At 36.5% G+C, this 16,203-nt stretch overlaps 1 protein-coding gene across 1 annotated transcript in view; it reads left to right on the forward strand.

Annotated features, from left to right (window-relative positions):
* The window catches only part of LOC139961276 (C-Maf-inducing protein-like), an 85,024-nt gene extending 71,015 nt beyond the window's left edge, over positions 1-14,009 (forward strand). Inside the window, exons 10-17 of the mRNA XM_071960374.1 lie at positions 1,853-1,879; positions 2,927-2,975; positions 6,628-6,735; positions 7,176-7,292; positions 9,119-9,259; positions 11,179-11,373; positions 11,792-11,968; positions 12,813-14,009. Coding sequence (XP_071816475.1) covers positions 1,853-1,879; positions 2,927-2,975; positions 6,628-6,735; positions 7,176-7,292; positions 9,119-9,259; positions 11,179-11,373; positions 11,792-11,968; positions 12,813-12,893 — 895 coding nt within the window. The 3' untranslated portion in view covers positions 12,894-14,009. The remainder of the gene's footprint in view (positions 1-1,852; positions 1,880-2,926; positions 2,976-6,627; positions 6,736-7,175; positions 7,293-9,118; positions 9,260-11,178; positions 11,374-11,791; positions 11,969-12,812) is intronic.
* Positions 14,010-16,203: the final 2,194 nt, after the last annotated feature.

Below are 16,203 nucleotides of genomic sequence, written 5' to 3' on the forward strand. Positions count from 1 at the left end.
TAATGGATATGAAACGTGCGAGAGAAATGTGATACAAAGTATATTAGTACTGTGACCTTATGTGTGTACAGAGGTATCTGCCCTTTATCCAATTAAACATTGATTTATTTTGAAACCTGTTCCCCCCCCCCCCCTCCCTCCCCATGACTTGTGGCTTTCTGGTTCAGTGATTTCAAAAGGATTGTCTTTAGAGGAAGTTAAGGTCATACGTTCTCGATCAAATCTGCTCACGCCCTTGAAATCAGTGCATGAATATTTTCCAGGAGGGGCAGGTGTACTTTGCTTTGCATAAACACTTTGAGACTATTTTTGTGGCCTACTTTTGTCCGAGATTGGGGCCAGTAGGTATCACATCCTCTTTCGGCACAAAAATGTTTTGGGGCCAAGGAGGAGGAGGAGGATCGGTGAGACATGATGTTGAGAAGCACCTTTTGGCAAGACTGTGAAGTTAACAGTACAAGAATGGCTGAAACGTTTATATAGATGGACAGGTTTTTCCGTAGCCAACCCTGATTGGTTGATGCCTTAGAAAAGAAGACACTGGGTCTTCCATCTTCTCAGAATAGGAAACAATTTGATCTTTAAAGTCATCTTTCAAACTATTAATGTTTGGGTGTCATGTTGACACTTAGCCAGAACAAAATCATCTGAAGCTTTCGTAGTCATGGAGGTTTGGTAAATACTTTGTGAGCTGGCATAAATTTTTCTCTAAAAAAAAAGGGTCTCATCGTTTTTACCCATAATTAAAGTATCAATTAAATTTGGCCGTAAAAATGTCACATTGCTTAGCCGTACATTGGTATTCGAGATTTATTTAGCTGTACACACTGAAAAGTAAAAGATATAATTCTGGTCAAACTGTGTTCAATAATTTTGTAATCCACCATCAATTGTGGCTTATCTTATTTATCAATCCACCAAGTGACACTGTGCACTCTGTAACACCCAACAATGACCTGTATTCAGTACTATACACTGTCAGCAGTTTCCAAAATAATGTGGCAACTCTTAACCTTAGTAAATAGTTGTAGACATTTAATCATTACAACTCTGCATACATCATACAATATTCATTTTACTGATTTAATTATTACAACACTGAATGCATATAACAACACAGTATAGGCCTACATGTTACAATGCTGCACTGATGTGCCAATTAAGTTGCATGATACATGCATGTTAGAACACGGTATACATGTTATAGACTGTGTACATTGTACAACACCATGCTTAATTGTTACAACTGTGTATGCATTTTACAACACTTTATACATGTTACAACACTGTATGTGTCAAGCAGCACTTCATGTCACAACACTGTGTGTATGTTGCAACACGTTATATTTGATAGTGTTGATTTGATCAGTAGCACAATATGTATGTTACAAGTAGCAACACTGTATACATGTTACAACACTGTATGTGTCAAGCAGCACTACACATGTCCCAAACCTGTGTATGTTGCAACACGTTATATTTGATACTGTAGATTTCATACATAGCACTATATGTATGTTACAATTACCAACAATGTTTACATGTTACAACACTGTAAAAATGTGACAAGTAGCAGTGTCTAGAAGGGCTGTAGTTAACAATGGTTGCAAATGTTAGCCGTGGTCTATTAACAGCTACATATGTTACAAATTATGCAGTTTTTTCAACAAATGATGCAAGTTAAACAGTAGCGGTTTGCTCTCAAGTTGTTGATATTTAGCCTTTCAGGTTTTTTGCATTTAAGACTCTCCTACTATGTATCCAATGACTTCCTGTCATCCCAGCTATGTGGGATGTTATCATGACATTATATTAGACTGTTAACAAGAACATCTCTTTTTATATCCTACAGTGCGCTCTACCACAGGAAACTAACAACGTAAGTCTTCGTGTTTGCTTTCTTGGTTCTCCTACGTGTGCCTTTTCTGTATGCTTTGACCTTTGTATTTGTGGTTTCGTGTAGACCGGGTTCTTAGAAGTCCCATTTAAGGCAGTAAAATCTCCTGAAGAAAAGGTTTTTAAGCTACAACTTTGTACTTTCAAACCAATCCTCTTCTTAATTCATGGCTCCCAGGACCTTGTAAGTTGATGAGAAGGAATCCTTTTGATGCAATGTGATATCTATGGACAGATAAAAAATATATAAAGAAAACAATGTTTGTTTATCCTTGTGAAACATTTAAGTTTGCCCCATGCAATAGTGTCTCTGTTAGCTTGCAGTGTTATCATAAACTTTAATTCTTTGAACAGATTCTGTGAAACTAGTCGTTGAGCACTCTGTGCTGAACGTAATGTTTTGCGAAAACTTAAACACTTAAGTTCCTCATCTCTGTTGATATATCCTTTGGCCTCTGGGAAGGGCAAATTCCTGAAACCAGAGATTGATATTGCCGAGAGAGGCGTCTATTGGTTGTCTTGTCTTTTACCGTTGCTTGAATATAAATAATGTCAGTTTCCTTTTTCTTTCGCGATAGTTTTGTAACCAAAAATTAAAGGAAAAAGAAAATGTGCTGTAGCTTTTGTTAACATATCATTGACATTTTCACATACTCTTCGGAGCCAGGGTGCCAGGAATAAGCAATCACCCACAGTTTATATCGACAGAATATTTTGACAGTTTGGCCTTGCAAGTAAATGTTTTACTTTGATGTGTAGCTGTGGTACAGTAGGTCTTGCATATCAAAAAGTTGCAAAATTCTTGTGAATTGGCTAAAATATTTTGAAAACTTTAAATTTACATCTGTCTGGATACAATATTGTCGTGGCCATCATTGGACCCCCCCCCCCAACCACCCTCCTGCTCCCAGGTCACTGCACCATTCCTTCAATGAAATTGACAAAGAAGCAATTTTATGATTCAGTAATAAATGAATGTGTTTGTTATTACTTCAGACTTGATCTAACCATTTCTATTTCTATTTCACAGGAGTCTGAAATATATCATTCGAAAATTTGCCGACGACCCGAGATGTGAGGTGAGAATACCGCCTGGGGTAATCTTGATACTAATCAGTGTAAAGAATATCTAAAAATACAACCATCATCAATAGGACACTATTTAAAAATAGCAAAATGCCCCTGGAATTTATCATCATTAAACAAACATGTGTTGTTTTTTAATGGATTTACTCCAACATTTCATTTGCTGAAGGACCTGTTCTATAAACCGCATCATAACTTTTAACTGTACTTACATTCTCAAAATGGAGTTGAACTAAGCTAATGACTGCCAGGATTCTGGACCTGATCTGAGGCGGTAAGCGGTTTCAACTCTCTCTCCAGAGAGAGTAAGTTCAAAGTTCACGTCTGTCCATATTTATCGTGATAACAAAGGATTTATGTTCCCCCCCATACGATCCACTCTTAGGGTGCACAGCAAAGAACGACCAATTAAACAAACACGAAAAACAATCTTAAAAATTGAGAAATCTGATGAAACATCTCAGCCATTAAATAAGATTTTCGTTATTCCTTAAAAAGTACGGCTACTTGGGGCCAGCCTAATTTAAGGAGGTAGTGGACCCGCGACAAGAAAGATCTCGACGCCCAACCCACAGTCAATATCGAGACAATTGTTGTATGACCTTTCCACAAAGTAACCTACATTTCTGTCTCGTAATTCATCCCGTCAAATTCTAATCGAATCAAGTTTACATTTCTTTCGTAAAGATTATGTAAGACATGAGTAACGATGAAAAATGAAAAATACTGCCCAATGTAACTACCATAAATAATCATATTCAGGGGGGGGGAGAGGGGGGTGTAGGTGGGATTTCACTTCTCCTCTCGATTTCTAAATTAATCTTGATCTGCTGTCACGTCGCATTTGCGAATGTTTTGAGGACGATGGGCATGCTAGCGCGTTAAAATAATCCCCCGCAGGCTTTGCTCGACGGTTGGATGTTGGATGCATTATTTAAATACTGCAATTTGGCGTGGATGAAAATGTCAAAAACATCAATGATGTTTATCCTGCTGTAAGGAATAAAGGAATAACCTTATAGATAGCTGCCATCAGAAACTGAGAGGGAAAGATGATGTTAATCCTAAAGTGGTTTATAATAATATCAGTGAGATGTCGTTCATCAATATGACGTGTGATCAATTAAGAAGAAATCTACAGAACGTCCTAAGTAGCATTTAAAATCATCTTTTTGACAGTTTGCAGTAAGTTTTACCAAGAAACAGAGGAATGACGTAAACCATGACTACAATTTTTGGGATGGATTTAATATGATCCCGAGCTGTTTTTCTGTCGAAAGATCATTTACAAATCTGTTATCAATCAACAGTTGCCGTTAAGTTCAATACATATTTTTGTCCCCTACCTCTCCAAAGTTCAAATTACTGACACAGACCAAAGCCTAACGGAAGCATTAATTATCATAACAATAAGGTGTCTACCAGTTTTTTAATCTTTCAAAAAAGGAATCTTGCCATTCAGTGAAATGTCCGCGTAAGATGTTTTTAGGAGTCAAACCGGGGGATGGAAAGCAGTGTTGGTTTATACTGCTTGTTCATGTGTGTGAGTTGCTTTTGACATCTGCTGCATTCATCAAACAGTAACTCTTATAATACTCATGACAAATTATGAGTTTAGCATTTCTTCTTCTTCTTCTTCTCCTCCATCTGTCCAAGTCGAGTTTTGCTATCAGAAGTCAAAATAAGTGACATGTGTATGCCCAAGTAGAATTTCTTTGATACACACAGTTTATATTTGTTGTGTTGAACAAACTGCGTCATGTTGAAATGAATACAAAATCATGAAAATTATGTTAAAGTATGTTTGGTCATCTGCATATGAATTGGTTTTTCGGTGTACCTCCACATTCAGGAATGTGTGTGTGTGGGTGCACGTGTGCGTACACACGCCTGTGTAGTATGGCAAACATTAACATCTCATTAACTTAATTCTGCTGCCTGCCTAATAGAAAATCGCCTCTGGGTATAGCGACATTGGAAGCATTTCTATTTCGAAGATTAAACTCTATGACGCGATACAGTACATAATAAAAGGCAAGCTTAATTACTCCGAGCTACATGAGAATCACATATTAACATATTGAATATGAACCTATTTAGATACATGTATATATGTACACACACACTAGCATTGTTCGATACAGGTGGCAAAAGCCTACAGTGGAATGACAAACTTCCGTACAGGTTTTGAACCTCTGCAGGCGCGTAGCCATGGGGGGGCGAAGGGGGCAGCTGCCCCCCCCCTTGAGCATATTTTTTTTAAATGTTTTCATGATATTGCTAGTAATTTCAAAAGAGAAAATGCTAAGATGCAACTTACAAGGCCTGGGAAGTGCCATTTCCAGCGATCTGGGAGGCATTTTCAGCCAAAATTTTCTTGTACGCTTCACGCCAACCGTGGTGGTGCTACGCTTAGATAGTTTGAAAAGCCGAATCTGAGGCTCTGATAGTTTGCCTTCATTTTTGCCCCCCTTGGCAAATTCCTGGCTACGCGCCTGAACCTCTGGACACACAATCAGCATCCATAGGCTGTAGTTGGTTAGGGTGTCTGCATATTAAGCAGGAGGCCCTGTTTTGAATCTCTGTTTTGGATTTTCCAGCTCATCACAAATTCAATTATATTGACAACATATTAAAGTGGTGTAACAATAATCAATTAAAACCTTATTCACTAAACAGAGAAATTGATGGTTTTTACTTTCTTTTTAAGGATGGTTAAAGTCAGCAAGATGTTTGTATACAAATTTTGCTTCATACATTGTAATTTTTTGGTGTCACTGTTATAGACAAACGCGGTGAAGGTTGTATCTGACAACTGTATCAAGAATTTTATTTTTTTATAAGTTTCCAATGTACTCTGGTATATTTGCTTGGCCTTGGTACTATTAAATATAATATATATACTTCATGCCTTAAACAGTGTGATGGGGACCTTAAATATTGATGTGCCCCTAATTGTGGCATTGACGTATATATGTATATATCTATATAGAAATAGATATATTTATGTATTTAGACATATAAATATATATATACATATATATATTTGCATACATTCATTAATATTTGAGATTTCCACAAGTTATAACAAATGAACCTGTCTGTTAAATAAATGTACAGTTGTAAAGACAAAAGATATTAAGCATTTTTCCTTCACCTGATTTTTCCAAGACTTAATTTGATCTAGGTGAGACAAGATCACTTTTTTATTCAATTTCCCCATTTCCTTTGGATTTCTTTATTCTAGCTTTTGAAAAGTTTTAATGTTTTGTAATAATTTTCCCTTTCCAATGTCAAGGAAAATGTCTGTCACCCCTCTCCCCCCCCCGCCCCTGTTTTTTTTTAGGGGGGGGATTTTGTCAAGTGATCAGGAGTAATATCTTTAACATATGACATACTCCTTATATACTTTATTATTTTGTGTTCTACCTGCTTATCTGTTTTCAATTTTGATGCTTTACAGAGAAATACATTCCATCATCATTGATCTGTCTGCTAGATTTGTTGTATGATTAAAGTGATTGGCTGAGTTCATGTTCCTATTTATGAACAAACATTTCCATCTGTACTTTATTAATATTATTATTGTTGTTGTTGTTGTGGTTATTATTATTATTACTATTATTTTTTGTATTATGTCATCAGGTACATACGGCAGTGTGTGGTGTCAGAGATGGAAAGGCTGGTTGGCTGGATATATTCTGCCCGGTGGGTCCTGCTTGCGACGATGATGGAGAACTCTTCTCAACGATGGTAATATCATTAGAATCTTTTATACTCAAAACACATGATTGTCGAAGTGACGTCAGCAAATCGACTACAGTCGATTACATTTGCACGCATTCAGTTTGTTTATTCTTCTATGGAATGTATCCTGCTGGAACCTTGGAGTGACTCTTTCTGCAGTCAACTCATTTAGGCAGCATTAGGCAGCAACCTGACATTACTTCATCCCTATCTTTGCAGACATTACAAGTTCAACCTGGTTCGCCCCACGCTTGGTTTATACCCGGAGAGAACGGTTATTTGTCGGGTATCACACGATCTAAGAAGTAACCGAAGCTGTCTCCCTCATCTCAGCTAAATCAAGCAGCTGGAGCAGGAAATAAACTTTCAAAAAAGAGCAAGGGCTAACCAGGTTTTCACTCAATAATGGCATATCTTGAATGGATTTTTTCTTCTTTTTTCTCCAGCTACAAAAGCTGATCAGCTGTTGTTGCAGAAGAAGACGCTTCTTGCTGTCTGTTACTCCTCGGCTTTTTGAACCCGTGGTACAGCTGGCCAAGATTGGCAACAAGACCTGTCTCGAGGTACGGTAGTGTTCGCAATGTGAAATTGTATGTATGTATATGTATGTATGTATTTTAGATCCTCCTGCAAGCAGGAACTCTCCAAGAAGCCTCATTGGCTTATCAAAGCCGCAAGCTGACCGAAGTCAGTCTCTTACATTCATATTTAACGTCCATGATTATGAATTGTAAATTGTCAACAACTCTGTAACTGGACGACATATATTAAAAAATTTAAATTTTAAAATTTTAAAAATTAAAAATTAATAAAAAAATTAATAAAAATTTTAAAAAAAAACCTTGTGAAAGGAATATGCAAAACTTTTAAAATCCGGTGCAGTTTTTATCTAATATTGTTGTAGGTTTTAAGTTGGGAGTACCTTAGCTGTAACCATGTGAGGAGGTCAAAGGTTGTTTTGCGTGTCAACATGAACAATGTAACTACACTTGTAGTTGGGGTCTGATAGGTCTGTCTGTGTGTCTACTTGCTTGCTTCATTTTCATCTGTCTATTTGTTTGTTTGTTTGTTGTCTATTTGTTTGTTTGTTTGTTCTATAGATACAAATATGTACAGGTAAGATTTGCAGCACAGATTGTGTATAAGCAAGGAAACTGTCGATTTCATTCAATTTTTCAATACCGTTCAATTCTGAAAACCCATAACAACGTCTGTCTCAATGCGAGTATCACGTGTGAATTATACAGACCATCTTCGAATAGAGTGATCGATCCAAACGTAATCCTGTTTTAAAGATAATAGTTCTCTGGTTTTATCAAACTTGTTGACCTCACATAGCAAGCTGCTTTACTTCCCCACCTGGTATATGATCCTGCACTGACAAATGGTCTCGACCCTGGGCAGTAGCAATGACAGAACCGAGGTGGGGTTTGCACTCTGGTTTCAAACTAACTCTTGCCCTATGCTGCCAACGGAAAACATGCCATCGTTCTTCCTCCCCTTCCGTGAACAAGAGAACATCCAGCATATATCAGGACTCTGACCCCTGGTACCGACTTTCACAGAATCATATGCTAGACATTTGGTCGAACAGTCTCCAAGAAAATTTCTCCGGCCGACGGGGGAAGAGAAATGTAAAAACCGTTTGTAGGTTTGGTTTAATACGAGAGTTGAATTCTTGTGTCTTTTGGTCAGGAAATAATCGACATCTTCGACTTAGTGAACCAAACTTTATTATGGCTTCACTGGATATGACATGTATCGTTTAAAGGATGATAAATTCCTTGGATTCATTACAAGGTTGAACATACTTCACAGAGTGTGATTGCATCAACCAACAAATCCATCGTGATCAGCATCTTGCGTTCGTTCGGCAACTTAAGCAAACCTTGAGAGAATAACTCAAACTGAGATTTGCAAATTGAGAGGAAACTAGAGCATGTTAACCAGACATGGTGTCACCTTGGAGTGCATAGGATTGGTTGATTTGAGGTCGGGGTGGTGTGGGGGGGGGGGCAGGGTGGGAGAAGGAAGCCAAAGAAAAAATGAAATTGTCAGGTCATATGGTGATTTTTGAAGCATATTTAGACTTTAAATGCAATGTTGCGCTAATAACTACTATAGTAACTGTTATAACTAATTTTTGCGGTAGGTTGAAAAGGGGACGAGGGCAGGGAGGTGTGTACCCTGGATCGCACCTCAGGGCGTCCTGGCGCCAGAGGGGTAGTCTACTTTTTCTCTGGCTGACATTTTCTTTTGCTCCTGACTGACATAGGAGGATGCCAAACAAAAGTAAAAATCATGCACCTATTACTAACCAAGTATGCTGTGAACAAAATGTTTCAACTTTAACGGTTAACGTTCACTTTTTGAATCTTTCGTGTCACAGGTTGTGTGTTCTATGCTGGAGCTTGATATCCTCTTGAAACCAGAACAGGAAGTAGAGGTCATTCAAGTCTTAAAGAGTACGGAGGAAGGTCGCATCATGTACGACGCTCTCTGCGAAAGACAACTGGTCTTGCAACAGCTGGTGAGTCTGCTTTCACAATTAGCTGGAACCCGTCCAGGGAGAGCTGGGTTTTGTCTGCTATAATCTCCCTTAAATACCTTCACAGGAACTTATCAGCAAAGAGATTTTAATATCTTTGAATATTCATATCAACTATGGTTATGACAGTAGAACAATTGTTCTACATACCACAATAAGCCCCACTTAAGACACACGCACATGACACATCACAAACAGCAGAGCATTGCAAATTACACAAACACATCTTGTGGCAGAACACATCACAGTCAAAACTGCACATCGCTGAATTCATCACTACACCCATCATATCACACGTAACACAACACACAACACAACACAAAACAAGTCAAAATTTCACAGTACACAACACACATGACACGAAAATGCGCCACACAGAGTGAGACATGTCACAAACCCGTCGCTGTCACACGACACATCAGCAGCACACCACGGGAAACATTAACACAGAACACATCGAGGAAGATGTCACGCAAAACTGAACACGGGCACAGAACACATCATTGCTCACACACCAGGACACAGTGCAATATGATCGTCAAGGGTACATGCAATATATACTTAATGGTTACATCCCGTCACGCATATATTGAGAGATTCAGCATACAGAGACAGACCTCAACTTTCACCTCCTACAGTACCGGTAATCCACAGAATACCTGCCTAACTACTTACAGGTTTCCCTCATCGTGATGAAAATATTTAAAATGCTTCCCTGATTCACATTTTCCTTGACGTGTAGAAGACATATATGAGTTCCTGCCTGACCTCGTTTTCAGGTTTCAGTTTTCACCATCTGATAATGTTAAAGGTTTAAGTTACCCTGGAAACGATGCTAAATTTTCCTCCCATTACAAAAATCTAACAGTCGTAAAGGTACTTGATAACCTGAAGAAATCATGTCCTGAGTGATTTGACATTTGGCCTTTTTCCTTCTTGAAAGAGGAAGGAAAGAGTGTTTAATCAAGTTTTCAGAAAGCTCTCTTTTTTGGAAGAAAAAGAGTCACAAAGCATGCTGTGGTGTACATGGTACTTAAGCAGAATGTATGTATGTATGTATGGATCTTTTAGGATTTTTACTGTAAAGGTTTATGTAATGTTCAAGTAGGGGATAATTCAAGGAGACCTACTGAGTTCACAAGTGGTGACATGTTTTTCAGTTTCAAAATACCTGAAAGTGATCTTTTTGGTTGCTTGATTGCACGCAAGCACCATGTGTCAGCCCGTCTGTACCTAAAATCAAAATTATTGCCAAGCTGGCAGTGTTGTTTAGCTATAGTACTACTACTCTTGTAGATTTGGGTATTTCTGCTTTGCCAGTTGGGCAGCGGGATGTTGTTCCGTACTTTCACCTTGTGTTTGCAAACAGCTTCATTCACCACGGCTGCATACATAGGGTTTCAAACGAGCTTCTGTATGCTTCCTAACCCTTGTGATTTATTTTAAAAAATGAAGCTCAACTTTTTAGCAAAACAAAGAAGACCTAAGATGTACAAATTGTCGTAATTGAATGTAACCACTAGCAGCTATATTTTTTTCAGTAGCCTATCCAAAGTACAAAACGCAAGTACAATTTATCCTTAAACAATAAAGTATATATTAGATAGATATTTGTTAATAATAAGGCAATTGTCATTTGACTTTGGTCACCAATTTCAGACAAGTTTATCCCAGCAGGACATTACTCAAAAAACAATGAGCAATAGATGAATCGAGTTTGTTGTTGGTCAAGTGAGGATTCTAGCTAAATGTTTTCACAGAGAGTCGTAATTGAAACGGTATTTGATGTAATATCCGAGAGACATTTTGTTTGGGAAAAGGTAACATTGATAACAAAATTGTCTCGCAGTTCATTGCATGTGAAATTTATGCCATTGTCCTGCTTTTGTCTTTGTCCTCAGAGAGAAAAGGGAGGACCAAAGTCTCTCTCACTGCCCTCCAAGTCCACCGATGCAGACGTGGCCCGCCTCTTCAGTAACGGTCCTCTTGGAAACCTGGAGAGCCTCAACCTAGCTTTCACCCACGTCACCAGCCAGTGTGCTAAGATCCTCATAAAGCTGCCCAACCTCAAACATCTCAACCTATGGTCTACTCAGGTATTTCATAACCGTCAAATGTAGAGCTGCTATTAAACTGGAATTCAAACAAACTTGGATTTGTTTGAGCAATTAGTAGGTCTCCCTGCAAAAATCTGCATTGGTTTTTTAAGCTGTCACCAATTGACATGCGACATACTTCACCATTAAAGGAACGGTCGGAAGAAGCGATCGTTGTTAACTTTCGAAACCATTATTCAAAATTTAAGGGAAATATCCATGTGATAAGGGGAAGGGCAGGCTCACTAAAACTCATTCTGTACTCTCTACAAATACAGAAGCTATGTAGTGAGTGATTCATGCTTCGTTGCCAGCAAAACGTTGTCAAGGTAAATGTCAGCGGTTTAGCTAAACAAACTTTCATAAACATTTCCGACTCTTCCTTACGCTTTTTTTTCCTTCCTTTTTTTTGATACAGTTTGGAGACGACGGACTCGAACTGATCACGGAACACATGCTAGAACTGTTATCGTTGAACCTTTGCGAGACACAAGTGACAGACCAGGGGCTGAGAAACTTATCGGACTTGAAGAAGCTGAGCCACTTAAATATGAACAGTACCCCACTCACCACCAGGACATGCAGACTCTTGCAGGTGAGTAGTGGCCTATACTCTCATCATTCAGAACTTGCACCACCGACTCAAGTTTAAGCAATGTCAAAAGAGTAACTTCATTAAACCAATCCCCTGAATTTGAAAACATTGAATATTTCTTTTCTTTCACGTATATATATATATATATAATATAACGAAAATCAACGTTTACTCCAAAAGAAAATATTATTATAGAAAACCAGAGAAATAAGATATGACTCATAATTGACAAATAAGGAGTATTATTATTTTCTAAAACTTTACTCCTTATTTGTCAATTATGAGTCATATCTTATTTCTCTGGTTTTCTATAATAATATATATATATATATATTTAATAATCAAATTGTTCTGTTAAATTTTTTAATTTTGTAGGTCTATTTGGCACTTCTGTCACAAGGATTGGGGTCGTGTGTCTTTATCTAGATGAATTTAAACATTATGTCAGAAGTGAGACGCTTGCTTGCAATCTGTGATCTGTAATATTTTAACCTTCAAAACTTTACGATATGACTGATCTGGTTCTAATTTGTTGGTTTTTTATGTTAAAAACATGAATGTGGTCATGTTGTGATATTTCTCAGTGATACGCTCATTTTCCCAAGAGAAATGAATATTCAACACTCTTTTCAATTATTGCAATTAGTCACATGGGTGTTTGTATCATTATTATTATGATTATTTAAATACCACCCATAATAATAATAATAAAGAAAGCGACATCAAAATAATTGAAACTACATTAAGAAATAATTCAACGATCTTTGATTTATGAAAGAAGCCATGAAGCCTTCCTCTTCAGCTCTCATTAGCATCTGCAATTTTCTTTTTTTTACTGCGACAGAAAACACTACCGAACCTTGTTTCCATGGATACCAGATACACAGAAGTCCTTGATATGGGAGAGGAAGCCAGTTTCTGCTGATTAGCTGTCACCTTGACCAGATACGGTCTATTGTTCAAAGTGAAATTTTTTCATTCTCCTTTTTTTTCTTCTTTTTTTTTTTTTTAATTATTATATATTTTTTTGTACACACAGGCAGATTCATATACGTACCACCACATAGAAATTTGGCACACCGTTGTTATATTTTATATTTGCATAGGTTGGTCGATCGTCAGGAACAACATCGCAAGCAAGTTCATGCTCATCACTCTTGGTAAGGGTGACGGTTTTGACTTATGGAAGTAAAGAGGATTTGAAACATACAGTGAATGCATAATGACAAGTATATTTTTTCACTTGTCGTATACATGTTATGCTCTCGTATGGTTCAAGGTGCTGCTTATAATGGTAGTTATTATAATACATTCTGGAAATGATATTAAGAAGAGAATTAAAGAAAAAAAAACATCTCAAAGATTGCTCAACCAAAGCCAAATGTTGAGAACTTACAGCATTGTAATGAATCTTACAAATGTAGAGGAAATGTAAGGAAATGGAAAAAAAAAAAATGACCATAGTTTGCCATCAGAGTAGAAAATGAGAATTGATGTGTAAATTATTAGCTTCTAATATTTATCAAACTTACCAGCGAGAAAACTAACAAAAGTTACAAGATATCGGATAACGGTAGAGTCATACAGTCAACACTGGAAAGAAATGCAATGTTTTTGCTCAACTTTAAAAGCCAGTGTTGACTTCTAAAGGGGGTATGAGCTCAAAATACTGAGTTATCACCCCACCTCTCTATTCATATGTCTATGACACATGCCAATGGATGGAGCGTCGTAGATACTTTACGAGAATAATTGAATTTTCCCAAAGTTATGACAAAGTTGACGGTGATGCAACAATGACAGCATTGGAATGAAATTTTTCGTGTATGGATAAGAGATAAAGCTGTAACTGTCAGTTTCATAGGAAAGTAGATCTTTGTAGCTTCCTGAAAAGATGAGGAATTCCGCTCTTGTGATAGACCTTGTTGTATTGACCAAATTTTTGAAGAAGAAAGTGGATTAATATTATGTATTTTGGTGCTTAGATGATATATTGCCTGTAGGGCCGAAGACAATGCAACATGCTGACGAGAAACCGAAACAACAAAGTTGTGAAAAATCGCGCTGGGTAAAGATATTTCCATAGTTGCATTTGAAACTAGATATCAACCTCACAGTAATTTTTCACCAGTGCTCAAATCAACACTCACAAAAATTCTCTCTTTTCCGTTGAGTGAAGTTGGGAGAAAATGTTGAACAATTTTATAAAACGTTTTCCCAAGGATTTCAAAGAATAAGGCTCCCATAAAGCTGGAAAAATTATCAAACTCTCAATTTTTGTCTTCTTCTTCTTCTTCTACTCTCTTGTAAATGCTGTTTTGACTTGGATAATCTAATCAATTTCACTTTTCATGTACTAACTGTTTTACAGGCACATAGTAACCAATGAATATTACTGTACATAAGAAATTAGGCACGTAAACTACATTATAACTGGTTAAAATGTCGTACAAATTATTAAATGTAAATATATTAGTGACATTAAAATCAAAGACTTTTTTTTTTTCTTACTGCAAATAGGATTAAAAGTGGTGTGCAGTCCACCATCATTGGCTTTACTATAGTTTGGTCTCACCGACATCTGGAAATATTTGGTGCTCAAACTTTAAGAAGCTTTAGAAATTAGACGAAAACACAGACACGGTTAAGATGCTCTCATTTCAAATGATGAAAATGACCTCTGTGATAACAATTGTCATATATGAAAATGACAGTATATATAAATTTATATATATATTAATTAAAAAAAAAATTAAAAATCTGTTATTGTAAAATAAGTGAAATTCTATCTTCAATTTGTTTCTTTCTGTACATGATATAATTTTGTTTGGCATGATATACTATGTGTGACTGTGATTAGATAGCAGTTAGTCATTAGTAAAGCACCTTTGGAATAAAAGTCAGCAAATCTTTTTTCCTCTTTATTTTAATTTCCATAATAGATATAATGTTGCTGCTTGATATGTGGTATGAATTTTTTTAACGGAATTTACAACATAGATACCAGTGGATAACAGACGGAAAATGTTTGTAAAAGGCAAAATTTTCATTTGTATAATTCCTATTGCAAACAAAAAACTACAAAGGTTACATCGGTCTGTGAACTTGTAAAGGTTAAAAATACTGAAAATTGTCATGCCAAATATTCTTTTCGAGAAATTCCTTGAAATGAGGACTAAATCAAACTTGTATAGCTAACAAAAGAAATCAAAAGATAAAAAAAAATTAAAAAATTATATTATAGAATTATTTTCTAACTTCAGTTTATCAAAATTTATCTTTAAAAAAAAAGTTAAAAGTTCTGAAAATGTTAGTGGACTAAAGAAGATTTTGGAAGTGATTTTCACGAGTTGAAAAGGTTCTCCAAAATGTGAAATAGCATGAGAGATTATTGATGAAAGGTTTAAATTTTTATGACTTTCTTTCCCAAAGAATATTTTGGAGTAACTTCCTTGACGTTAAGAAGCCATTGCAGGTTTTTGTCTTCTTTATAATTTAGAGTTTTCAGGAAATGTCTGTTTCCTTTTTCAATCCCAGTGCCACTTCCAAAAGTTATGATCCACAAAAAGAGGGGCACATACCATTGAATAAGCTGACTGTTAGGAGAATAAAAGTCATTGTGATTGAGAACATTATGAGAAAAGTTACAGCATTATGGCATGATAAGATATTATATTGCCTACCACAGTAAATGTATGTGTGATTGAATCCTATGCTTATGTATGTAAATGTGTATGCATTGGCAGTGATCACGAATGAACATGCAATGCAGGAAATCAAGTATTGAATATTCAAGAGACCGGCAAATACACTTGAAGAAAGTTATTTTACAAGTTGGTTGGTATGTCCATTGAACTGTCTGTCAGTTAGTGTATGATTGATAGAATAGGAACATACATTACTTCTCAAGGGATGCAGTCCTCAGTGTGGCACTGGAATTGAATAATTAGGCTTCTATTTAAACTACAAAATGTCGTCCAAGCTTGCTTGCCAAGAAGTCTTTTGTATATATAATTAACATATATACTCAACTTTGTAAAAAAATAAAGTGAGCTTAAACTTTGGTGTATGCTACATTTTGTGTAGTAAAAAAAAGGTATTTGTGTGCTGAATGTGACCATTTTCACAGTGTTACTGAATTTTTTTGTTTTCAATCTTTACTCACTTTCATCAGATTAAAAGAAAGCCTTTATATATCACCTATGGTATCTTTTCCTTCTTTCATATGTCAAAGT

The sequence above is a fragment of the Apostichopus japonicus genome, chromosome 3 (genome assembly GCF_037975245.1).
Source record: "Apostichopus japonicus isolate 1M-3 chromosome 3, ASM3797524v1, whole genome shotgun sequence".
NCBI lineage: Eukaryota > Metazoa > Echinodermata > Holothuroidea > Aspidochirotida > Stichopodidae > Apostichopus > Apostichopus japonicus.